General features: G+C 43.5%; 1 protein-coding gene across 1 annotated transcript; it reads left to right on the top strand.

Annotated features, from left to right (window-relative positions):
• The first annotated feature begins 857 nt into the window (after positions 1-857).
• LOC139393263 (DNA repair protein XRCC1-like) lies at positions 858-26,669 on the top strand. Its single transcript, XM_071141757.1, has 17 exons — positions 858-1,244; positions 1,583-1,675; positions 5,501-5,608; positions 5,737-5,895; positions 11,867-11,944; positions 12,424-12,547; positions 12,739-12,845; positions 13,589-13,757; positions 13,930-14,185; positions 14,736-14,852; positions 21,198-21,270; positions 21,427-21,535; positions 21,934-21,973; positions 23,349-23,485; positions 23,782-23,872; positions 24,103-24,178; positions 24,945-26,669. The coding sequence occupies exons 1-17, from the start codon at positions 1,194-1,196 to the stop codon at positions 25,050-25,052; spliced, it is 1,896 nt and encodes a 631-aa protein (XP_070997858.1). The 5' UTR covers positions 858-1,193; the 3' UTR covers positions 25,053-26,669.
• The last annotated feature ends 356 nt before the right edge of the window (positions 26,670-27,025 follow it).

The raw sequence follows: 27,025 nt of genomic DNA, 5'->3' as shown, positions 1-27,025 counted from the left end.
TCAGGAGACTGAAAATATTTGTCATGGGTCCTCAGATCCTCAAAAGGTTTTACAACTGCACCACCGAGAGCATCCTGACAGGTTTCATCACTGCCTGGTGTGGCAACTGCTCGGCCTCAAGGCACTACAGAGGGTAGTGCGTTTGGCCCAGTACATCACCAGGGCCAAGCTTGCTGCCATCCAGGACTTCTTTACCAGGCGGTGTCAGAGCAAGGCTCTAAAAATTGTAAAAGACTCCAGCCACCCTAATCATAGACTGTTCTCTCGGCAAGCGGTACCGGAGCGCCAGATCTAGGTCCAAAAGGCCCCTAAATAGCTTCTACCCCCAAGCCATTCGACTTCTGAACTGCTAATCAAATGGCTACCCAGATCATTTGCATTGCACCCCCCCCCCTCTACGCTGCTGCTACTCTGTTATTATCTATGCATAGTCACTTTGATAACTCTACCTACATGTACATATTTCCTCAGTGCCCCCGCCCCCGTCGTATATAGCCCTGCTATTGTTATTTACTGATGCTCTTTAATAATTTGTTTTTCTAATATCTTACTTTTTTTGTTGTATTTTCTTAAAACTGCATTGTTGGTTAAGGGCTTGTAAGTAAGCATTTCAATAAAAGATACCTGTTGTATTCGGCGCATGTGACAAATACAATCTGATTTGAGATGGTTGTTCATTTTCCTTTTTTCCCTATTTCCCTTTTTTGTGAACAATATGTATATCTATTTTCGAACTGTGAACAGCAGCAACACGCAACAAAGCGTCTAGTCGACCGGAAAACCACACGAAGAACAAAAAGTAGAAGAAGACGAAAAGCGTCAACTGATTTGATTGGCTAAATAAAATATCAACCGGAAGTTACATTGGAGGTTGTGACTTGAGAGGGATTTGGTGAAATTCAGTGGTCACGGTTCAATCTTCAAATACATTCCGGGTGTTTCTGTCCGCCTTCACATGATAATAAAATTCACAGGGAAGTAAAATACAATATATTAAATACAGAAATGTTAAACAGTGTACTTCTATGGAGCATTAGAGGTGTTTTGTTTGCTATAAACTAGCCATGAACGTGTTCCATTGTTTGCTAACCAGGCAATTGCTAACTAGCTGAAAGCGTAGAGCTTTTCATTAGCTGAAAAAAACACAAATAAAGCGGCATTACTTTTTTGACAAGTCAAGTGACTAGCGCAAAATGCCGGAAATAAAACTCATGCACATCGTGTCTTGCAGCACTGAAGACAATGTAAGTTTTCCAACTACTATCTAGACTAATTAACTAGTACAGTATTCGTTAACCCGCTTGCTACCTTCCAAACATGTTAGCTAGCTAGGTTTGCTTGCTGTCTGATTGAGGCATAATGTCAACTGTCTAGCCCTTTATATATACAGTCTGCACATTGCTTTTTTTCAGTACTGTATAGTATTCGAAGTAGCTAGCTAGCTACACTTCCCAGTCATTTTTGTTGTTGTCAAAAATGTATCTTCTTGAATATAAACAGTAACTCCTGTTTCCAGTGGTAACAACACCAGATGGCAATTGCAGTTCATGGGGTCCTAACTATTCTTGTTGTTTCCTTGCAGACTCACAAGGCTGACAACCTGCTGAGCTCGGACACATATAGAAAATGGAAAGCAGCAAAGGCAGGGGAGAAACAAACCTCAGTCATTATACAGGTAATAGGCTACTTCTGCACTCTGTTTTTATGGGATTGTCTAACAATTGACTGACTCCAATTCACACAGTGAATTTGAGGGTGTTAAAATGTGTTGTGTGTGTGTTATATCTTAGTGTTGATTCTAGTGGGGTTAACACCAGTTGGATTTAAATTGACGCAACCTGCAGTGAATAAATGAAGTGTATTTGAATCACAGTGGAATCAACACCGCTTGTCGTTACTCGACGGAGTTAATTTCCGTTAATTCTATCGGTGAAAAATACTTGGGAGTGGCCCATTTATATTCCCAGCATGCTTTGTTACATGTTGATTTTTGGAATAGTTTGTTTTAATATATACTGTATGTTTCTGCATACACATTAATTAATTGATCTAAGACAAATAACATACATTTTCCTAAATTATTCCAATCTGTAAGTGGTTGGACTTATTACACCCGTACTGAGATGGTTGTTCCTGTTTAGATGTTTGAGGTAGTCTTGTTTGACGAGTTCTTCACCATAGCAGTGGTTCTGAATGCAGATTGTAGATAATCAATTGTTGAATATCTTCCCTATTAGGGGTGTAAAAGTTCATATGTTTTAACGAAATTGGCATCTTCAACCTTAAGGAAACACTCCCTAACTGAATAACTACCACTAACAGGTCCCGATCGTCGTCATCATAAAGAGAAAATAACAGTTTAATAAATTCCCGACGCAACAATGCTGTAACGTTAGTAGGAGGGAAAAAAGCAGAACAGCAGCTCAAATGTGAGTGACAAGGGGAGCAGGAAGGGGAGAGAGATTGCGACCAAGTCAACGTGTGCTGGTAGACTACTTATTGCTTGTTATTTATCATCTCATCTGATTACACCAGGGCTCTTCAACCCCAGTTGGAGAGCTACCCTCCTGTAGGTTTTTGCTCCAACCCCATTTTTAACGAACCTGATTCGGCTTATCAACCAGATAGTTATTATCATCAGGTTCTCTAGATTATAGTTGGAGCGAAAGCCTACAGGACAGTAGCTCTCCAAGAACAGGTTTGGAGAGCCCTGGATTACATAGTGCCTGTATTGACTGCATCAAACCAAGAGACGCTAGATAGCCAGATGGCTAGCTAATGTTAGCTAAGCTAATTGAAACTACGTAACTTTAACTATACAGTTTCTCCTCTTCTTAATCTTACAGTAACAACTCCATTCAGATTATTAAGTAGCAGTTTACCTGTTGGCTCTTGGTGTTGTAGTCTGTCCTTCTCATTTAGCTTCTTGTTCTGTCATTTTAATTCCATCTTCCATTGATTAGGCTCGATATCTACTAAAAAAATACAAAAATAATTTAACCTTTATTTAACTAGGCAAATCAGTTAAGAACACATTTTTATTTACAATGACTGCCTACACTGGCCAAACCCGGACGAGGCTGGGCCAATTGTGCGCCACCCTATGGGACTCCCAATCACGTCCGGCTGTGATACAGCGTGGATTCGAACCAGGGTGTCTGTAGCGACGCCTCAAGCACTGAGATGCACTGCCACTACCATTAGGTATACATATGAGATGAGTATGTAAACAAAGTGGCATAGTTAAAGTGGCCAGTGATACATGTATTACATAAGGATGCAGTAGATGATATAGAGTACAGTATATACGTATACATATGAGATGAATAATGTAGGGTATGTAAACATTATATTAGGTAGCATTGTTTAAAGTGGCTAGTGATATATTTTACATGATTTCCCATCAATTCCCATTATTAAAGTGGCTGGAGTTGAGTCAGTGTGTTGGCAGCAGCCACTCAATGTTAGTGGTGGCTGTTTAACAGTCTGATGGCCTTGAGATAGAAGCTGTTTTTCAGTCTCTCGGTCCCAGCTTTGATGCACCTGTACTGACCTCGCCTTCTGGATGATAGCGGGGTGAACAGGCAGTGGCTCGGGTGGTTGTTGTCCTTGATGATCTTTATGGCCTTCCTGTAACATCGGGTGGTGTAGGTGTCCTGGAGGGCAGGTAGTTTGCCCCCGGTGATGCGTTGTGCAGACCTCACTACCCTCTGGAGAGCCTTACGGTTGTGGGTGGAGCAGTTGCCGTACCAGGCGGTGATACAGCCCGCCAGGATGCTCTCGATTGTGCATCTGTAGAAGTTTGTGAGTGCTTTTGGTGACAAGCCGAATTTCTTCAGCCTCCTGAGGTTGAAGAGGCGCTGCTGCGCCTTCTTCACGATGCTGTCTGTGTGAGTGGACCAATTCAGTTTGTCTGTGATGTGTATGCCGAGGAACTTAACTTACTACCCTCTCCACTACTGTTCCATCGATGTGGATAGGGGGGTGTTCTCTCTGCTGTTTCCTGAAGTCCACAATCATCTCCTTAGTTTTGTTGACGTTGAGTGTGAGGTTATTTTCCTGACACCACACTCCGAGGGCCCTCACCTCCTCCCTGTAGGCCGTCTCGTCGTTGTTGGTAATCAAGCCTGTCACTGTTGTGTCGTCCGCAAACTTGATGATTGAGTTGGAGGCGTGCGTGGCCACGCAGTCGTGGGTGAACAGGGAGTACAGGAGAGGGCTCAGAACGCACCCTTGTGGGGCCCCAGTGTTGAGGATCAGCGGGGAGGAGATGTTGTTGCCTACCCTCACCACCTGGGGGCGGCCCGTCAGGAAGTCCAGTACCCAGTTGCACAGGGCGGGGTCGAGACCCAGGGTCTCGAGCTTGATGACGAGCTTGGAGGGTATTATGGTGTTGAATGCCGAGCTAATAACTTGCCACATGGAGGTTCTAGCTCTGACTTTAGCCTAGTGCCGGTTTGATGACTTGTGATTGGATGACAAAAACGAGCTACACGTACCACGTGAAAAGGAAGAGCAGCAGCAGCAGCGATACAATTTTCTTTCCGTGTGAAGCGCCATGTAGACCATCTGCATTGTGAATTCACGTGGAATTGGATGCATTTTTCTTATAGTTTTAATGGAAACCGATAAATGTCTGTTAACTGACAAGAAAACATTTCCAATTGTCACATCCCTACTCCCTAAAGCTTGATTCCAACAGGAATGACAAATTACTTCACACCCCTGCATATATAGCCCATGAGCCATGTTTCTCAGACCACAATGTTGGGGGGTGGAACTAGGCCATAACTAAAGGCCTTATGGAATCTATAATGTATGGTCATAAAGGGTTTATAAAAAAGATACGGAATGGAGCTAAGCACACAACATTCTAGAGGAAAACCTGGTTCATTCTGCTTTCCACCAGACACAGGGAGATTCATTCCCTTTTCAGCAGGTTAATAACCTAAAACACAAGACCAAATCTACACTGGAGTTGCTTACCAAGAAGACTGTGAATGTTCCTGAGTGGCCGAGTTACAGCTACTTGCAAATCTATGGCAAGACCTGAAAAATAGTTGTCTAGCAATGATCAACAACCAATTTGACAGAGCTTGAAGAAAACATTATTTTAATTTTTTTGCACAATCCAGGTGTGGAAAGCTCACCCAGAAAGACTCACAGCTGTAATCGCTGCCAAAGGTGCTTCTACAAAGTATTGTGTCAGGGGTGTGAATACTTATAAATGAGATTTCTGTATTTAATTTTCAATACATTTGCAAACATTTCTAAAAACATGTTTTCACTTTGTCATTATGGGGTATTGTGTGTAGATGGATGTGGGGAAAAAATCTATGTAATCCATTTTGAATTCGGGCAGTAACACAATAAAATGTGGAATAAGTCGAGGGGTATGAACTTTTCTTAAGGCACTGTATGTATTGTGACATTGCATTGCCCTGTTTGTTTTTTCCTAGTTTGTACTAAATAACCCATGCTCTTTCCCCCATCGTTTCAGTTTGAGAAAGAAGAGCAGGTGTACAGCATAGACATAGGAAATGAAGGGTCTGCTTTTATTGAGGTGCTGGTGGGACACTCAACCTCTGTCAAAGACCAGGACTATGAGGTATGCCACCCCCTTACTGTATATTGCAGTACCTGTTTACCTCGCTGATATCTACCACACTGAATGCACTACCATTAGGTATAGTGTGCTGCTTAATTCCTAAGAGAACCTCTCACTGTCTCTCCCAGGTTCTGCTGGTCACGTCGTCCTTCATGTCCCCCACGGAGAGCCGTAACAGCACCAACACCAACCGTGTGCGCTTCTTTGGCCCTACCCAGCTGGTGAAGGCTCAGGCTCAGGAGAAGTGGGACCGCGTGAAGATTGTGTGTAGCCAGCCGTACAACAAGGTGAGCTGCACACCACTAAGAGAGAACTTTAGTGGACAGAGAGCTTTGGGTGTGTATATGATGCCACCTAAGTCATTGTAAACCAGGGTCATATTCATTAGGCAGCAAAAGGACTGAAACAGGGTGGGACTAACTACACTTGTCCAATAAGAAACGTCCATTTTCGTTTTCCATTGCAAAACATTTTGCTACGTTGTGCCCTAATCAATACAACCCTGGCGATGCGGTATTAGTCAAGTTATTTGAAAAATGGCATCTCTTACATTCAGTGTCTCAGCTAGGGTTTTGACGGTCTTGGAATTTGAGGTTACAGTAATTGGCCAGGCCAATGTACATGGTCGAGGACATAATGAGGAGGGGTGTGGTCTGCTTCTCAATAAAACCTATTTAAAACACGCTGTTAAACTTTGTTATTATCATGGCATATCATTATTATTATTATTATTATTATTATTAGGTTATTACTTATTAGTGGAGTCAAAATAAAGCTGTATGTCTGCCTTGTCCTTTTCTGTTGGTTTTTCCATCATATAAAAACATTCTATTCAGATCCTATTTCGACACACAAAATCATTGCAACAAATTCCGATGGGTTTTCTACCACTTTCCCCCGAAATAGTCGCATAACGTCACAATACGTGCTGCTGTCATTCGATGGCATTGGCATATGACCTTCAAAGAGAGTACACTAATGAGAGAAATGATGTACCCTAAACTTCTGAAAATAGGCCTTTTACAAGATTAAATCATGACAGGAGCGTTTGATTTTTTATTAAGGAGATGGAGTCCAGACAGGCTACTTTAGGAAACTTTCTGAATGGACATATAGGCCTATAGAGCCCCCACAGTAGAGGTGTCCATAAAACCTTGTGGTCAAATAGGGAAATTGTTCCAATTGTTTTTTCCACCATTCATTTTTCCCATAGGGTTTTTTAGAAACACTTAAAATAAGGGCTGTGTTTCGTGAAGGCTTACCCTGGGGTGACGTTTTGATAACCATGTAAATCTCTCTTGGACAATGTGACTTTTAGCAATATATTCATCTCTATTTACTCTAATTTAAAAGTAGACATCATGCAAAACTACAAATCCCTGCAAGCTCCTGTATGTCATCTCTAGCTGACACCTTTGCTAACAGTTGTGTAATTTTAAAACTTGCACAAGACAGTTCACAGAATTGACAACTTTTTAAGAAATGTAGCCAATTTATTCATTGCTACATTTAGCTAACATTAGATAGTTAATCCAGAGATTCTTACCTTTGCCTCAAATCGTCAGTCTCGTCCAGGTCATCATGGCATTTGTAGTTCTTTATGATAGCCACATTAGCAGCTAATTAGCATTTCATTTTGGGGGGGTAAATACCGGCAAATATATTAAGTCACCTTGTCCTAAAGAGCTTTACACGTTTCTCAGAACATTAAGCCAAGGTAAGTCTACACAAAACACTTATTTGAAGTGTTTCTAAAATTAATTGTGGAAAAACGATAACTTTCATGGGTATTTTGACTCATTCTGTGGTACTCTATTAAGAGAATAAACTAAAACACACACACACAAACACAACCTGCACCCGTCAATCAAAACCACCAGCGTATGTCAGACACAAGCAAATATTTCTCCTTTCCTTAAAACGTATTTAAAAAACCTATGCCTACCTTAAGCTTTCTGATAGTAGGCTATAATGAAGTAAAGTATGAAGGGGACAGCTATGATATAGTATGAAGATTAAATTGACAATCTTTAAAATAGAAACAAATACACGCAACAGCCTATTTATCTGCGACTCTGATTATCGAGGGGGATAGTGTTAAAAAATATTGTTCAAATATTGCGAGCGACTATAATTTGAGTGGATCTAAAAAAAATAAAAAAAATAAAAAAACTGACTTTGTTGACTTCCTACTGTGTGAGGTGAAGGACATTTTTGTTTACTGAGAAGCCCAGCTGGGCACTTTCCTACATTTGACATTTACAAGAAGCAGGACAAGTACACTATATATATATACAAAAGTATGTGGAGACACCTTCAAATTAGTGGAATCAGCTATTTCAGCCACACCTGTTGCTGGCGGGTGTATAAAATTGAGCACACAGCCATGCAATCTCCATAGACAAACATTGGCAAAGGGCCTTACTGAAGAGCTCAGTGACTTTCAACGTGGCACCGTCATAGGATGCCACCTTTCCAACAAGTGTGTTTGTCAAATTTCTGCCCTGCTAGAGCTGCTCCGGGTGACTAAGTGCTGTTATTGTGACGTGTAAACGTCCAGGAGCAACAACGACTAGAGCTGCATATCAGCCAGGACTGGGCCTGACCAGCGTAGATAAGTCTTTAAATTAAGAAAAGATTCCGAATCAAATTATACCATGCCAGATTGGAGAGGATTGGCACATTTTCCATTCGACACATTAGTGTATTATAGGCCTCAGAGCCAGAACAACATTGTCGACTCCTGTTGCATAATTAAATCAAATCAAATCAAATTATTTGTCACATACACATGGTTAGCAGATGTTAATGCGAGTGTAGCGAAATGCTTGTGCTTCTAGTTCCGACAATGCAGTAATAACAAGTAATCTAACTAACAATTCCAAGACACAGTCTTGTACACAGTGTAAGGGGATAAATAATATGTACATAAGGATATATGAATGAGTGATGGTACAGAGCAGCATAGGCAAGATACAGTAGATGGTATCAAGTACAGTGTGTACAAATGAGATGAGTATGTAAACAAAGTGGCATAGTTTAAAGTGGCTAGTGATACATGTATTACATAAGGATACAGTCGATGATATAGAGTACAGTATATACGTATGCATATGAGATGAATAATGTAGGGTAAGTAACATTATATAAGGTAGCATTGTTTAAATTGGCTAGTGATATATTTACATCATTTCCCATCAATTCCCATTATTAAAGTGGCTGGAGTTGAGTCAGTGTCAGTGTGTTGGCAGCAGCCACTCAGTGTTAGTGGTGGCTGTTTAACAGTCTGATGGCCTTGAGATAGAAGCTGTTTTTCAGTCTCTCGGTCCCAGCTTTGATGTACCTGTACTGACCTCGCCTTCTGGATGATAGCGGGGTGAACAGGCAGTGGCTCGGGTGGTTGATGTCCTTGATGATCTTTATGGCCTTCCTGTGACATCAGGTGGTGTAGGTGTCCTGGAGGGCAGGTAGTTTGCCCCCGGTGATGCGTTGTGCAGACCTCACTACCCTCTGGAGAGCCTTACGGTTGAGGGCGGTGCAGTTGCCATAGCAGGCGGTGATACAGCCCGCCAGGATGCTCTCGATTGTGCATCTGTAGAAGTTTGTGAGTGCTTTTGGTGACAAGCCAAATTTCTTCAGCCTCCTGAGGTTGAAGAGGCGCTGCTGCGCCTTCTTCACGATGCTGTCTGTGTGAGTGGACCAATTCAGTTTGTCTGTGATGTGTATGCCGAGGAACTTAACTTGCTACCCTCTCCACTACTGTTCCATCGATGTGGATAGGGGGGTGTTCCCTCTGCTGTTTCCTGAAGTCCACAATCATCTCCTTAGTTTTGTTGACGTTGAGTGTGAGGTTATTTTCCTGACACCACACTCCGAGGGCCCTCACCTCCTCCCTGTAGGCCGTCTCGTCGTTGTTGGTAATCAAGCCTACCACTGTTGTGTCGTCCGCAAACTTGATGATTGAGTTGGAGGCGTGCGTGGCCACGCAGTCGTGGGTGAACAGGGAGTACAGGAGAGGGCTCAGAACGCACCCTTGTGGGGCCCCAGTGTTGAGGATCAGCGGGGAGGAGATGTTGTTGCCTACCCTCACCACCTGGGGGCGGCCCGTCAGGAAGTCCAGTACCCAGTTGCACAGGGCGGGGTCGAGACCCAGGGTCTCGAGCTTGATGACGAGCTTGGAGGGTACTATGGTGTTGAATGCCGAGCTGTAGTCGATGAACAGCATTCTCACATAGGTATTCCTCTTGTCCAGATGGGTTAGGGCAGTGTGCAGTGTGGTTGAGATTGCATCGTCTGTGGACCTATTTGGGCGGTAAGCAAATTGGAGTGGGTCTAGGGTGTCAGGTAGGGTGGAGGTGATATGGTCCTTGACTAGTCTCTCAAAGCACTTCATGATGACGGATGTGAGTGCTACGGGGCGGTAGTCGTTTAGCTCAGTTACCTTAGCTTTCTTGGGAACAGGAACAATGGTGGCCCTCTTGAAGCATGTGGGAACAGCAGACTGGTATAGGGATTGATTGAATATGTTCGTAAACACACCGGCCAGCTGGTCTGCGCATGCTCTGAGGGTGCGGCTGGGGATGCCGTCTGGGCCTGCAGCCTTGCGAGGGTTAACACGTTTAAATGTCTTACTCACCTCGGCTGCAGTGAAGGAGAGACCGCATGTTTTCGTTGCAGGCCGTGTCAGTGGCACTGTATTGTCCTCAAAGCGGGCAAAAAAGTTATTTAGTCTGCCTGAGATCAAGACATCCTGGTCCGTGACTGGGCTGGATTTCTTCCTGTAGTCCGTGATTGACTGTAGACCCTGCCACATGCCTCTTGTGTCTGAGCCGTTGAATTGAGATTCTACTTTGTCTCTGTACTGGCGCTTAGCTTGTTTGATAGCCTTTCGGAGGGAATAGCTGCACTGTTTGTATTCGGTCATGTTACCAGACACCTTGCCCTGATTAAAAGCAGTGGTTCGCGCTTTCAGTTTCACACGAATGCTGCCATCAATCCACGGTTTCTGGTTAGGGAATGTTTTAATCGTTGCTATGGGAACGACATCTTCAACGCACGTTCTAATGAACTCGCACACCGAATCAGCGTATTCGTCAATTTTGTTATCTGACGCAATACGAAACATCTCCCAGTCCACGTGATGGAAGCAGTCTTGGAGTGTGGAGTCAGCTTGGTCGGACCAGCGTTGGACAGACCTCAGCGTGGGAGCCTCTTGTTTTAGTTTCTGTCTGTAGGCAGGGATCAACAAAATGGAGTCGTGGTCAGCTTTTCCGAAAGGGGGGCGGGGCAGGGCCTTAAATGCGTCGCGGAAGTTAGAGTAACAATGATCCAAGGTCTTTCCACCCCTGGTTGCGCAATCGATATGCTGATAAAATTTAGGGAGTCTTGTTTTCAGATTAGCCTTGTTAAAATCCCCAGCTACAATGAATGCAGCCTCCGGATAAATCGTTTCCAGTTTGCAGAGAGTTAAATAAAGTTTGTTCAGAGCCATCGATGTGTCTGCTTGGGGGGGATATATACGGCTGTGATTATAATCGAAGAGAATTCTCTTGGTAGATAATGCGGTCTACATTTGATTGTGAGGAATTCTAAATCAGGTGAACAGAAGGATTTGAGTTCCTGTATGTTTCTTTCATCACACCATGTCACGTTGGCCATGAGGCATACGCCCCCGCCCCTCTTCTTACCAGAAAGATGTTTGTTTCTGTCAGCGCGATTAATGAATAGTCAGACACATCCAACCTTTTTTTAAATAACAATGTATTTATTTATTAGCAAGCAATGAAAACATCCATTTTATGAAAGAAAGTCCACACATCAATGATTTTTTTTGCCATAGCCTATAGCACTCTCCACCCCCGTGCATCTAGAGATTAGCTGCTCAAACATCAAAGGAAAGTTGGAAAGAGGAGATGGAGAACATTTTGTAGACACTGTTAGCAAAACATTTGCTTATAATCATTAGTAAAAGTTTCCGCTATTCGGTAAAGTTTATCTCCATGAAAATAAAGTTAATAAAACATTTTAAAATCCTCAAATAAATGTTGGCCTATTTTTAAATTGTTTGAACGGTTATTTTAATGACAGTCTTCATCCATAACCGTCAGTTTTAATGACAGTCTTCATCCATAACCGTCAGCCTCACGGTTATTCAGTTACTGTCACAGCCCTAGTCTCAGCACAGTTCCTATTGTTCACCCTTATGAAAATGATTCCGATTGGAATGACATGACGACAAATGGCATTTTCCACCCTCAGAGCATAGCATACGGGGTGGCCTTCGTGAAGTTCAATTCACCATCAGAAAAAAGTGATCTACCAACCACACCAACACCGGTAAGAGAAGCTCAGCCGTCATCTTTAACCTTCTACATAACCCACTCTCCACTGAGACTGACTCAATAGACTCATTCACTATAAAACTATATCATAAAATCAAAATGCTTGCAGAGTTTAACTCAAGTTGAATTACATGTTTTCTGACCATTAAAGTGATCTTACATATAAGTCCAAATGCAACCATCTGTTGCACATATCCTGTAATATGCTCCAACGGGTACTGTTTTATTAGTTGGTGCTTGTCTTCCCCAATCATTTGGGATTGGCATATAGCTGGATCCACACAACAGATGGGCTAGGCTGTGGACTCATCTAGAGAGTAGACAACTTTTTTGCAAAACTTCCTTTGATTTGAGTGAACTAACTTGAATTCATACCATCAAAAATGATGTTTATGTACAATGTCCTGTGCTTTCCTAACATGACTGACTTGATCAGACTCTCTCCCAACACTAACATCTCTTGCCCCATGACAGAAGTTGACCAAGCTTGGCCAGTTTCGGGTGAAGGATGAGGCCCCCTCGGCTTGCCCTAGTCTTCAGCCAGGCAGCCTCTTCTTCAACAGAGAGAGCACCTCCAAAGGCAGCCCAGCGCTCAAGGGTACTACTCCTGTACTCAAGCTAAAGGCCTAGTTACAGCTGATTTCACATTGCAGGTTTATTAGTGCGCATTGATGTGGCGTGATTGAGTGCGTGAGCGAAAAGCACCATAAGGTATGCTGGTGGGGTGAGAAATGTGAAACAATATTTCCCAACTTCTCTCACAATCTCATCACCTCTTCTCCCCCACAGTTTCGCCACAGACTGAGAAGCTCAGCTATGCATCTGCCGCCCTGCAGTCTGGGTCTGGGTCTGGCCACTCCTCAGCCCCACCGTCTTCCAGCTCTCCCCCACCACAGGTAAGGACCAAGGCTTGGTATGTCCCCCAAATGGCACCGTAATCCCTATATAGTGCACTAGTTTTGATCAGAGCCCATAGTGATGCATCATTGGCTTCTCTAAGACCAGAACTGATGGTGAATCATTCATTAAGTCCTTCCAGGCTAGTGTGAACTGACGTGAAACTCCAGGCTATGATACTATGATACTATATGTCCCAAATGGCACCTTATTATATTCCTATATAGTGCACTAGTTTTGACAAGCGCCTTATGGGCCTTGGTCAAAGGTAGTGCACAATATAGGGAATAGGGTGCCATTTGAGAGGCAGACCATATTGATTACTTTAAAAAGAGGTACAAGGTGATTGTTCGGTAGACTGCACCCTCATAGCTAATGTAGTATAGATTTAATGTAAACATTGTAAATCATCAATAATGAAAAGAGATGACACAGTATGGAGGTATATGTTTTGCTTGTGGCACATTTTTTTTTCAGAGGCTCAGAGAGAGAGATCATTCTTTCAAGCAAGAGGCGATGTTACTCACTTATAAATGCATTTGCATAAGTGTAAACATAATTAGGACCTGCATTTGTTTGCTTGTTTGTTTTTCTCTGCTAATTTTTGTCGATTATCCCACTTCTAGAAATGATAAGCAGTTTCAGCAGTTTTTGAAAAGCAGCTTTGCTCTTTGAGGACACATTTCTTTCATGGTTTTACCATAAGGCCAAATTGCTTTATCCATCCTCTCCTATTTCTTAGGCACCAGTGAAGAGGAAGTTTGAGTTCAGTAAAGAGCGCCGGTCTGCCCTCGCTCCGCCCCCCTCAAAGAAACCCAGCCCTATGGGCTCCCCTGAACTGGGCACTACCACCCCGAAACCCAAGGTGAAACCCAGCACAGCCAGTACTCCCAGCCCCAGCACTGACAAAGGTAAAGACACCCTGCAAGTCAGTCAGTCAGCCAGCCACTCACTGACTCACTCTACACCTTTTTCACCTATGCTTGTGTGAATAAAGAAAGTTTAATAAATCAATGCAAATACTCTGATAGAATATATAACTATTTTCCACTCTCCTCACCTCTGTCATACTTTTCACCCCAGCCTCCCCTGCCCAGAATACCCCAGACACCAAGAAGAAGGAGAGCCTGCCCAAACCAGAAGCCAAGTCCAGACCCAAACCCTCCAAAGCCCAGTCCAGCTCCTCTGATGCCCCTGTTCCCATCAACAAGATCATGGAGGGGGTGGTGTTTGTGCTGAGCGGCTTCCAGAACCCCTTCCGGGGGGACCTGAGGGACAAGGCCCTGGCCATGGGGGCCAAGTACCACTCTGACTGGACCCCTGACGCCACACACCTCATGTGAGTGGAAGAGATGGAGGGTGCTGGAACTGGGAGGTTGTAGTTTGGGAAGTACTCCTTAGTTGGGTTCTCATTGTAATCTGAATACATATTGGTCAATTAAAGATGCATGAAAATGATAATAGAGTGAGGTTAAAACATATTGGAAACAGGTCAACAAGAATTTTGTGGAAATGGGGCTAGTATTATAGTGGTAGTAATATTTTTAGGAGTAATATTATCAAGTATAGTCTCCATACCATATACATCCAAGATTAGTGTAACTACAGGAGTATTACAATAACAGCATGGAAAGCAAAGCAGACCATGTGACCCACATTGGCCTAATCACGCTCTCCCATAGTAGCAGTGGGCTGTCCCTGGCTTCCGTCCAGTGCCTGCATCCCATAGGGCAACCTATTTATTGCACTATACAGGGAATAGGGTGCCATATTTGGATGTAGCCACGGTCCCTTTGGACTGTGGTCGAAAGTAGTGTACGATATAGGGAATAGAGTGCCATCTGGGATGCTGCTGTGCTAACCAAGGGTTTATCATCTGCTTCATCCAGCTGTGCCTTCTCCAACACCCCCAAGTACAGCCAGGTGAAGTCAGCAGGGGGCGTCATCGTTCGGAAGGAGTGGGTGCTGGACTGTCACAAGAGGAAGCAGAAGATCTCCTTCAAACAGTAAGGGGAGGGAGGGGGAGATGGAGGGAGGCAGAGAGAGGGGAGGATGGTCAACTCAGCAAAAAAAGAAACGTCCTAACTGTCAAATATTAAGTTCGCTGGAAAAAAACATGTGTAAATATTGTAAATATTTGTATGAACATAGCAAGGTTCAACAACTGAGACATAAACTGAACAAGTTTCACAGACATGTGACTAACAGAAAAGCTATAATGTGTCCCTGAACAAAGTGGGGGTCAAAATCAAAAGTAACAGTCAGTATCTGGTGTGGCCACCAGCTGCATTAAGTACTGAGGTGCATCTCCTCATGGACTGCACCCGATTTGCCAGTTCTTGCTGTGAGATGTTACCCCACTCTTCCACCAAGGCACCTGCAAGTTCCCAGACATTTCTGGGGGGAATGGCCCTAGCCCTCACCCTCCGATCTAACAGGTCGCAGACGTGCTCAATGGGATTGAGATCCGCGCTTTGTCTGGCCGTGGCTGACATTCCTGTCTTGCAGGAAATCACGCACAGAACAAGCAGTATGGCTCGTGGCATTGTCATGCTGGAGGGTCATGTCAGGATCAGCCTGCAGCAAGGGTACCACATGAGGGAGGAGGATGTCTTCCCTGTAACGCACAGTGTTTAGATTGCCTGCAATGACAACAAGCTCAGTCCGATGATGTTTTGACACACCGACCCAGACCATGACGGACCTGCTACCTCCAAATCGATCCCGCTCCAGAGTACAGGCCTCGGTGTAACGCTCATTCCTTCGTCGATAAACGCAAAGTCAGACCATCATCCCTGGTGAAAGAAAACCGCGACTCGTCAGTGAAGAGCACTTTGTTCTGTCTGGTCCAGCGATGGTGGGTTTGTGCCCATAGGCGACGTTGTTGCCGGTGATGTCTGGTGAGGACCTGCCTTTACAACAGGCCTGCAAGCCCTCAGTCCAGCCTCTCTCAGCCTATTGCGACAGTCTGAGCACTGATGAAGGGATTGTGCGTTCCTGGTGTAACTCGGGGCAGTTGTTGTTGCCATCCTATACCTGTCCCGCAGGTGTGATGTTCGGATGTACCGATCCTGTGCAGGTGTTGTTACACTTGGTCTGCCACTATGAGGACGATCATCTGTCCGTCCTGTCTCCCTGAAGTGCTGTCTTTGGCGTCTCACAGTACAGAAATTGCAATGTATTGCCCTGGCCACATCTGCAGTCCTCGTGCCTCCTTGCAGCATGCTTAAGGCACGTTCACGCAGATGAGCAGGGACCCTGGGCATCTTTCGTTTGGTGTTTTTCAGAGTCAATAGAAAGGCCTCTTTAGTGTCCTAAGTTTTCATAACTGACCTTAATTGCCTACCGTCTGTAAGCTGTTAGTGTCTTAATGACCGTTCCACAGCTGCATGTTCATTAATTGTTTATGGTTCATTGAACAAGCATGGGAAACGGTGTTTAAACCCTTTACAATGATCTGTGATGTTATTTGGATTTTTATGAATTATCTTTGAAAGACAGGGTCCTGAAAAAGGGATGTTTTCTTTTTTTGCTGTGTTTATAAAAACTGAAAGAGAAGATAGACTGTGGTATTGAAAAGTCTGCTTCAAATAAATGAGTTCTTTGACCCATTCTCTATCAGAAAGCAGCCATTATAACGGTCTTTGAATTCAGCGAATTAAGTGAAGTTGGCAGTTAATGGTGTTTATAAAAACACCTATTGCCAAGGCTTTACCTGTACATATGCAGCTCACTGAAGAGTGTTACCTTGAAGAGTTGAAGCCTGCTGTGATGGAATCAGTCTAACTTCCACTGATGATTCTTGTCACTACAAGCGGGCTCAATGAAGATCTCTCTTCAGTCTAAACTATGTGTATTGATTCTCGAGTTAGTCAAAGCAAGGCCTCAGATAATATGAAAAGGGTATTTGAGGGTTTCTTACCGCACCGCTCTTCAAAGTGAAACTGCCTTTCACATAAGGTCTTCACTTCTTGTCTGTCGCCTGAGGTGAAATCACTGCTTCCACGGGTAGTTACCAGACCTGGTTTCAAATACTATTTGTATTTCAGTAAGACCTCATTTCAAATACATTTCAAACAAAGTATTGTGACAAAAAAAAATTAAATACAAGTTGAATTTTGGAATGTATTGAAAATACGTTTGAAATGTATTGACATGCATTTATAACTACTTATATTTAAGGTAGTTGTTTTGGGCTGTGTATTTCAAATTACTCAAATACACAGAAAAGTGTATTTTCAAATACTTACACAACAAAAATATAAGCGCAGCTGCAACAATTTCTAAGATTTTACTGAGTTACAGTTCATATATGGAAATCAGTCAATTAAAATAAATTAGACCCTAATCTATGGATTTCACCACTGACAGGGGTGCAGCCATGGGTGTGCCTGGGAGGACATAGGCCCACCCACTTGGGAGCCAGGCCCAGCCAATCAGAATGAGTTTTTCCTAAAAAGGGTTAATTACTGATATAAATACTCCTCAGCACCCCCCTCAGACGATCTCGCATGTGAAGAAGCCAGATGCCGACATCCTGCACTAGCGTGGTTGTGACAACTGCACATTTTAGTGGCCTTTTATTGTCCCCAGCACAAGGTGCACCTGTGCAATGATCATTCTGTTTAATCAGCTTCTTAATATACCACACCTGCCAGGTGGATGGATTACCTTGGCAACTGAGAAAGGCTCACTAACAGGGATGTAAACAAATTTGTGCACAAAATTTGAGAGGGAAAAGCTTTTTGTGGGTCTGAACATTTTTGGGGATCTTTTATTTCAGCTCATGAAACATGGGACCAACACTTCATATGTTGCGTTTATATTTTTGTTCAGTGTAAATATGCATGTATTTGAACCCAGGTCTGGTACTTTCTAGGCTAGGTCAGGTCCCAGTGAATGCTGCCGGCTTCAGTCACCTCCACCATATTTTTCTACACTGTTCCCTACTCCTGTACAATGCGCTAATTTTTTTAGTCTGACAGTATTGACATCACGTCTCTGTAATTGACCCTCATAAACAAATTAATATCGGATCATCTAATTCGAAAGAGGTTTGCCGAATTGATCAAGTACTGTTGTAAGAGGGTGTTGCGGAAATAAGTCTAATTAACACTGTTGAGCTATTAACACGCTAATTGTGTGTATTTTTCTCTGCGTTAGCATCAGAATTCTACACACACTACCACCATTATTTGGCTGTGTTTACTGACCACCTCTGCTGGAGACTGCTTGCCATCTCCCTCTACCACTCTCCTTTTTGTATAGAGAATCACTCATGCCTTCCACTCGTCTGTCCTCCTTCCTCATCCATCCAAGCCATCTCGTCTCCATTGTGCAGCTCTTGTTTGGAGTGCGGAGCTCTAATGATTTATTTCTTATTTAAAAGCTGCATCTGCTATGGATAATTAAAGGGTCCACTTCCTTTGAAGAAGACTAGTGCTCGTACACACACACACACCACACACACACACACACACACACAGAGATGTAGACACATGCATACTCAAACACAGAGACAGTCGTTACACGCTCATACACAAACACACAGCCCAACTCAAACCAGAAAAACACTGTTATGCATCTAAATGTTCTGTGCCTTTTGTCCTTACGTGAACACTTCAAAATGAAAGGAGGGAACAGAAAAGAGGAGAGGGGCACACGCTAGCACACTTCCCTCACGTGGCATCAAGATAAACCGGCAACAAAATGGAATGAATGGGGAATAAATAAGAACTTTGCGTTAGTGTAGATTATTGAAGGGTCCGTCCGTTGGTAACATCTGAAGTGCCTCGGAAAACTTTTTAGATTCCCTTTTAGCAATCACAAACTAGGTTATGTCCCAAATTTCACTCTATTCCCTAAATATTATTTTTTCTTTACCATTATTACCTTAGATAACAAATTGTGATGAAAACTAGTGTTGTGCATATAACCATTTTCTTCCGGTAAAGCCCTTGACCTTTTCATAATTGGAATTTTTGGATGAAAGGAAAAATTTAACTGATAAAATACAACTTTATTCCTCCCCTCAGATTGTGCATAATTTCCCACAGGAGGCCTTTTGGTAGGCCATCATTTTAAATGAGAAGTTAAATAAAGTTTAAATAAAAAAACATTACAAAAAAATTATTGTCGCAATTATGATCGTATTGACCATGAATGGATCCCAGTGCTGTCGTCACGGTTACATCACCAGTAGAGGTGAATTTGAATACAATAGCCAATTGAATACAGTGGCTAGCTATTCAACATCACAATGTTAGTCCACTATATTTTTGCTACTTTTATTATTTGATATTTCGTCGGCCCTTGGCTCGTCATTTACCTGAATCAACAATCAGATATATTGATCAATCTGATTTTATTGTAGAAGTAATTAATCAAAAAGGCACATTAACATATTAAATGTGCTCACAGTCATACAGTAAATGTTTTGATCTGCTTTGATTCTTTTTTTGGCCCTGACATCGAGACTAATTCTTTTCCCACTCAATTCAGATGAAATACTTAGCCTTCCGGAGACCTCTGAGTGCAGAGGTAAACAAATCACTCTTGCGCACTGCTCTCCATAGAGGGAGGATAAGTTTTCCTTTAGGACCTACCCTCTGGTAAAGCTTTGAGAATTCTATTCCTTAACTCAATTCAATACATTTCCTTAGGTAATTCGCCACACTGCATATGAAGTGAAGTGTCCTAAGAGGATTGAGAAGCTCAGAGTCTCAGACCCCGTCTCTGTAAGCTAAGCATTTAGCCAGTCGTGTGTGTGTGTGTGTGCACATGCTACACAACGTTAGGAAACCCTCTACTCCTTCATTTTCCAATCTAAACAGTGCTGTAGGATATGAGGAATCAAAGCACAGAATAGAGCGGTAACCGTGTGAGTAGTGATGACCCTTGATAGCCGTATTTCCATCTTAGCGGTCGTCTTGGTGACTTGAGGGGCTGGAGAGTGTGTGTTTGTGTAAAAGGTAATGCATCTTTGATTGAGAATGATGTGTGTGTGTGAGAGGGTTAGCAACGCCGCTGTCAAGGCTGAGGCTCCATTTCATCTGGGTGCCACAGCCACACGCTTTTCTCCGCCGCCCCTCCCTCTCTCCTCATCCAGACTTATTGTTTTATTCCGTAATGTATTCGCTTCAAGGACGGCCTAATCTAATGCGATTTAAGCCACTTACATTTTTCATAGTGCACATTAGCGGTTTAGTCGTGCCTGAGTGGACCAGGTTAAGGGCTTTCCCTTAAGGGCACTGCCACCACACTGACACCACACTGGCACCACACTGCCACGCTGGCTCGTCATAGGACCCTCTGTCCCTTTCTGTGGGGTGGCTCAGAGGGGACTGGCACCCCTTGATAGGTGTTGTAAAACCTATTTACTGGTGTGAATGGCTTGGTTCCACTTCAAAAAGGGCATTTGTCTTGTCAGCACATGACTTTGATACTGCAGTAGACAGTATGTCATGTTCTATTGGTGGTACGGAGGTAGAGGTTGAGAATAGATATAGGCCCAGTAAATAATGTGATGTCAAATCCATATACTTTGTTTAGTTTGACTGCCTTATGAATTCCTCACGGAACTTAGCTCTTCAGATTCCAGGTAGTGCATAAATGTGTTTCCACCCTGTCTGCGTAGTAGCACTTTAACATTTGCAAAACAACATGTACAATTCCATTTACAATAGTGTATAAAATATATATTTACTTTGGAGCTGGAAAGATAAACCGACCACAGCGATCACTTATCCCAGGCATTTTGCGGATATCGTTCATTACAGTAAGTAGCCTATGCTAAGGAAATGTGAAGTTTGAAATTAAATACGTTTTGTTAATATGGGTGATTGTTAATGGGACACGCGATGCACATTGTTAAACTTATCAATCTATTTATCTGTATTGCATCAGTTCATTTATTTTGTCCATATCACCCAGTTCAATTTACATACTGCAAATACATAATTGTGGGGGACAGAACCACCTCCAAGTGTCAAACAAATCCACTTAACAGGAAGAGGGAATTATGTGGATGCATTGACTGTGCTGTCAATGGTGCTGTTTTCTGGTACTGTGTGTGTGTGTGACCTGTGTCTGGCTAACCTTTTGTGTCTGTCTGGAACATGAAGTACTTTTCTGCACCCTTCAAATGTTGTTCTTCCAACATTTGAACCTTTGCGTAAAATTCCAGCCAGTGTGATCGTTCCTTTGCTGCCCATCTAATGGGAGTCTTCTTGTTTACCCAATCAGATGTTTTCAACACTTATTGTTTTGCTTCTTTTCCCCTCACCCCTTTTTTGTATTTCTCTATTTTAAACGATCTTTCTCTTCTTCCCGCATTTCTCTCTTTCTGCCAGGTACCTGATGGACGGAGCGGAGTCCAGCTCGGAGGGGAGCGACGATGAGAGTGAGGAGGAAAAAGAGAGGAGGGTATGGGATTCTTAAGCCATTCCATGACCTAGCAGTATGCCGTGACATGATTGCCTAAGAACAAAAACACTGCTTCAAATAATTGTAATGGTTCTGATTTACATGATTGTATTTGTCCTATTCCCACCCCCATACTGCCCTCTCCCTCGTTGGCAGACTCCACAAAAGAGGAGAGAAGAAGAACGGCAACCCACTCCCAGAAAGACCCCCATCAAGAAAGAGGAGGAGGATCTGTATGGTGTTTCCACAGACGCAGATGAACCAGGTTTCCATTATACACACCGCCATTAGAGCTGGGATGACAAACCTCAAATGACCGTGATTTTGCTGCACAACGTTCCTGCAGATGGTTCTAAAACCATTTGGTCAACAGAAATAGCCTATGCATTATCTTGATTCCCGTTATAAAACTATCTGCCTGTCCCTGTTTCTCGGTCGGCTGCTGACTCTCACTCCCTCTTCCCACTGTGCGCATGGTGGAGGGAGAGATGCATTCTGAGAAGCACTCTGAGAAGCACTTACAAATGTTTCTACAGCATAGTATAGACTAATATGACCCGATGTAGGTTAGTTAGGTAAGATGTAGGTTGCTAAGATGGTATGCTTCTGATGTAGGTTATGTTCTTCTGATGTAATAATATGTTATTCTCCTGTATCCCACAGAAGATGAGTCTGGCATGGACACGGAGGATGAGCTGAAGAGGTAACTAACACCATCAAATGAACATGAGTGGGATATTATTCATATTTGACTGTAGCAGGTGTCGAAGCCATTCCTATTGCGGTTCCTCTGGGTTGACAGTGCCTCTGCCCTAGCCTGGTCTCAGATCTCTGTGCTATCAGAGTTGCCCAGTGACCGTAGGAGTTGCCCAGTGACCGTAGGAGTTGCCCAGTGACCGTAGGAGTTGCCCAGTGACCGTAGGAGTTGCCCAGTGACCGTAGGAGTTGCCCAGTGACCGTAGGAGTTGCCCAGTGACCGTAGGAGTTGCCCAGTGACCGTAGGAGTTGCCCAGTGACCGTAGGAGTTGCCCAGTGACCGTAGGAGTTGCCCAGTGACCGTAGGAGTTGCCCAGTGACCGTAGGAGTTGCCCAGTGACCGTAGGAGTTGCCCAGTGACCGTAGGAGTTGCCCAGTGACCGTAGGAGTTGCCCAGTGACCGTAGGAGTTGCCCAGTGACATTTAGGAGTTGCCCAGTGACATTTAGGAGTTGCCCAGTGACATTTAGGAGTTGCCCAGACAGCACAAAGGTCTGGGACCAAGATAACTTGATCCTCATGTTGGCGGGAGTAGGTAGGTTGGAGAGAGATTTTTAATTTATTTTAGACCCTTTTTCTCCCCAATTCCGTGGTATCCAATTGTTAGTAGTTACCGTCTTGTCTCATCGCTGCAACTCCCGTACGGACTCGGGAGGGGCGAAGGTCGAGAGCCATGCGTCCTCTGAAACACGACCCAACCAAGCCGCACTGCTTCTTAACACAGCACACATCCAACCCGGAAGCCAGCCGCACCAATGTGTCGGAGGAAACACCCATACACCTAGCGACCTGGTCAGCGTGCACTGTGCCCGGCCCGCCACAGGAGTCTCTAGTGCGTGATGAGACAAGGATATCCCTGCCGGCCAAACCCTCCCGAACCCGGACGACGCTGGCCCAATTGTGCGCTGCCCCATGGGCCTCCCGGTCGCGACAGAGCCTGGGCTCGAACCCAGAGTCTTTGGTGGCACAGCTAGGACTGCGATGCAGCCCGGGAGGCCCTCCCCACCCGGGAGGCCCAGATTGTTCTCATTTTGATTCATCATTTGATTCATTAGTTATTTTTGTTGTAGAGCATCAATACAAGTCTAAAACTGAAATGGTCTTGCATCAAATATTCCCCTCGAGCTCTTTCAGTAATCTGAAGAGAGCCTGGGTGTTTGTTTTGTATGTGGGCAGAAATGTCTGGTTCTGTCTGTTGAATTTGTTGTGCAGCATTAATGAAAATGAACAGGTGTGGTGTCGCTTCATTAAAGGACACCAGCAGAGCATCAGTCAGTCAGTAACCCCCCTTTCATAAACAACTTTTCTCTCTCTCGTCGGCAGGGTGGAAAGCGAGAGTTGGCAGAAGAAAGGAGAGAAGGAGAGAAAAGGAGTGGAGGAGGAGGACCCTTTTGGAGGGTCGACTGACGAGAACACTGACGCTGAGGCCGATGAGGACGAGCCCATCCCTGAGCTACCAGGTCTGTCTCTGTTTGTCTGTCTGACCTTGTTTGCCTCTCTCTGTACAGTCTGTGCTGGCTGGCTGGCTGTATGTGTCAGTTTGTTCTTGCTCATTGTTCATGTTATTCTAAATCAAAAAAGTACTTTTCTGTCAGCCACACTGGTTTTTCACAACGCTCACAAACGTCAAGTTGTCAAATTGCAGACAACTTCTTCTCTTTTTTCCCATCAGTGATGAACAATGATGATTACTGTAATGCTATGCAGGGAGTCTTGCTCTCATGCTGATCTTTCATTTTCTTACTACCCTTTTTAGATTTCCTAACTGGAAAGCGATTTTTCCTTTACGGCAAGTTCCCCAACAATGACAGACGCCTACTCCTGCGTTACATCATCGCCTTCAACGGGTAGGGAGAGGAAAGACTCCAGAATGAGAGTAGGGCAGATTTTCCTGTAACAGTAGTACTTTACTAGTACTTTTAGAGGTAATACAAGTGATCAGCGGATGAGGGCTTGTGTGTCATTGTACCTTTTCTAAAACAGTGTTTGGATCTCAGACGAGACAGGTAGCTTTGGCACTCTCTTCAACCTCTTCCCCTCCCCATATCTCTCTCTTTCTTTGTCCCCCCCTCTTCAGGGCGGTGGAGGACTACATGAGTGAGAAGGTCCAGTTTGTTGTCACCAGCGAGGGATGGCACGACTCCTTTGAAGACGTGAGTGTGACCTCCCTTTTGTTTCCTCGAAAGACCTCTTGATGTTACGCATACACACAGACGCACACAAATATAAGAGTGATACACGAGAAGGCAAGCGCACACTCACACCACAAACATGATTGTGTAACACACACACACTTATAAAGGTGTCTTTGTAAAAAAAAAAAGTGTAATGACTCCAGGGAGTTAGAATGCTCGTCATCTATGTAAAGTGATCAATACATAATCTGCATAATCTGCATAATCTGCTCCCAAAAAGAGAAATGCAACATGATATTTTCCTCATTGAAAGTCTTAAATGAAATAACTTTGACACTCTAGCTACCACATGACTATCTTAAGTGAAATATTTAGTACATTTTTCCTGGATATGTTTTTTTCTTTTTTTTTTTAAAGATCAGATTCTAGGACATGGAAAATATTTTGATGCGATGTTTACCCACACCGGGGCCATTTGTTGTACATCGCTGATGTTTGATCTGATATTGGACGTGTGTGGTTAGTTGCCTTTTGATGTAGGTCTGTTACACGGACATCTGTATTCCACGCAAGCTCATTTGCAATGGAAAGTGCCTCTGCCAAGTCACTAGCTATTGAAATATATATGTTGTTGAACTATTTGCTGTCCCCTTTTAAATATTGGCTGGCGAACCCTCATGCCCTCAAAGGGTTCAGTCTCTACCCCTTTATAATTAAACAGTTTCCCACCTCCTGATATATTTTCCCCTCTCTCTCTCCCACTCTCGCTTTCTCTCTGCCACAGGCTCTGATGGAGAATGGTAATTTAAGCTTTGTCAAACCCACATGGATTTTTGCCATCAACGATCGACAGAAGACGCTGCCATATCAGCCCTACACTGTTGTCCCTTGAGACTTGCATTTGCCAACGTGCTCACACACACAACAGTATTGTACCTGTCCAAACGGTAGGAGAGGTGTACATTGTAGCCATAGACATTAGCTCTTCTCCGATCCCTAGGTAAATGAAACCAAGCAATGTGCCATTTTGGTACAAACTTTACTTGAGGCCATCCAGAGAGATGGATGAAATGGTTTCCCTACCAGAGATGGCATATATTCGAAGACTTATCAGCACCGGTGCACAAAAATAACTCTCCTATCTGTCTCGCTTTCAGGGCTTTTTAAAACAACATATCTCTGCTTCACCTCCACTACCTCAGGGTCCATGTCGAAACTCCAGTTATCATGTCCTGAAAAGCCACTGGCTTTGATAGAGGGGAGTGTATGAGTGTTAGGAGCAACATAAAGAGACCTAGGTGTAGCCGGAATGGCACCCTATTCTCTATAAAGAGCCCTATGGGCCCTTGTCAAAAGTAGTGCACTACATAGGGAATAGGGTGCCGTTTACAGGCGTAAAGGTGTTTGTTAGTTATTTAAGGTCACTGACAATCGAGGCCAATGACCACGAAATATGAATAGAAAAGAAGCCCTTTGTCCTTGTTGCTATGTAGGAATATGAAATAGGCTTCAAGGATTGGTTGGTATTCCTCTCATCTTACTATTTTATTTTTCAGCAAGTCCGCTTTGGGCAAATGCATGGGATTGTAGTGTAATTTGTAGCATGTAGAATTACGTGTACTTTTGTTTTATTCATGTTGTATGCTTTTTGAATTGTAAACAGAAACTATTGTGTGAGGATCCAATAAGTCCTGTTTTTGCTTGTTTTTTTTTGTAAGTATGTGATATGTGTTCACATCATCCTTATTTTTCCTGTCTGGATTCGACTTGTTTATTACAGCATCTTAGCTTTGCTTTCAGATTCTTCCCCCCCAAAATAAATATTTGATTAATTAAAATAATGGATTTTTAAATTAATTGTACACCCTCTAATTTGAATGGATCCCATCCTTCTTTCCTCTATTCACGCTGTTTCCATCCCTCCATTCTCTATCATCTCGCACCCCTCCCCCCTCTAATTCAGTTCTACCCATGTTTCCCTCCCCTGGGCGTCTGGGTCCTCTGCTCTCCAGTCAAGGGCATTAGGGTAATGGAAGAAGAGCGAGGGAGGCGAGGAGAGAAATGAAGATAAAATGTTTGAATTCTCTGCCATGATTATTTTGAAGGGAAATCATTTTCAGACTTCATTTTTTGTTGTTGTTGAAATATCAGTGGTGTGAGATGAATGCATACAGTTTTAAACATTCATTACCTGACACAACATACTCAACATTGTTAAAGTTGAAATGCCTTCTTTTTTTTTTTTTACAAGCCTTTTAGGAGTTTATACTTAATTCCATTTGGAGCACCAGATAGATGCATAGACGTTTCAAAGCTTTTCTTCATTGTATGGTCTCATATCCCTCATATTTGGCATGTCCTTGAAATCGAGAGACCGGTAGATCTGAGAGTTTATCATGTGCAAAGTAAGGCCCTCTTCACTTCATAGTGTTGTCTATACTGTTTTTCTTTAGTCTGATAGACTATTTCTTAGTCAAATATCGACATTTTATAGCTATATGGCTACATTCTGATGTACATTGAGTATCATACCAGTCAAGTGGGGCGGCAGGGGTAGCCTAGTGGTTAGAGCGTTGGACTAGTAACCGGAAGTAAGGCCCTCTTCACTTCATAGTGTTGTCTATACTGTTTTTCTTTAGTCTGATAGACTATTTCTTAGTCAAATATCGACATTTTATAGCTATATGGCTACATTCTGATGTACATTGAGTATCATACCAGTCAAGTGGGGCGGCAGGGGTAGCCTAGTGGTTAGAGCGTTGGACTAGTAACCGGAAGGTTGCAAGTTCAAACCCCCAAGCTGACAAGGTACAAATCTGTTGTTCTGCCCCTGAACAGGCAGTTCACTGTTCCTAGGCTGTCATT

This window comes from Oncorhynchus clarkii, chromosome 3 (assembly GCF_045791955.1).
Source record: "Oncorhynchus clarkii lewisi isolate Uvic-CL-2024 chromosome 3, UVic_Ocla_1.0, whole genome shotgun sequence".
Classification (NCBI taxonomy): domain Eukaryota; kingdom Metazoa; phylum Chordata; class Actinopteri; order Salmoniformes; family Salmonidae; genus Oncorhynchus; species Oncorhynchus clarkii.
Note: the sequence above shows the minus strand (reverse complement) of the source record. Positions and strands in the feature narration are given on the sequence as shown.

Excerpts from the sequence above, each read along its gene's own strand:
- LOC139393263 (XM_071141757.1), top strand. The coding sequence starts at position 1,194 with ATGCCGGAAATAAAACTCATGCACATCGTGTCTTGCAGCACTGAAGAC. Across the intron at positions 12,548-12,738 it reads AGGCAGCCCAGCGCTCAAGG|TTTCGCCACAGACTGAGAAG; the intron begins GTACTACTCCTG and ends TCTCCCCCACAG. Across the intron at positions 14,186-14,735 it reads CCTGACGCCACACACCTCAT|CTGTGCCTTCTCCAACACCC; the intron begins GTGAGTGGAAGA and ends TGCTTCATCCAG.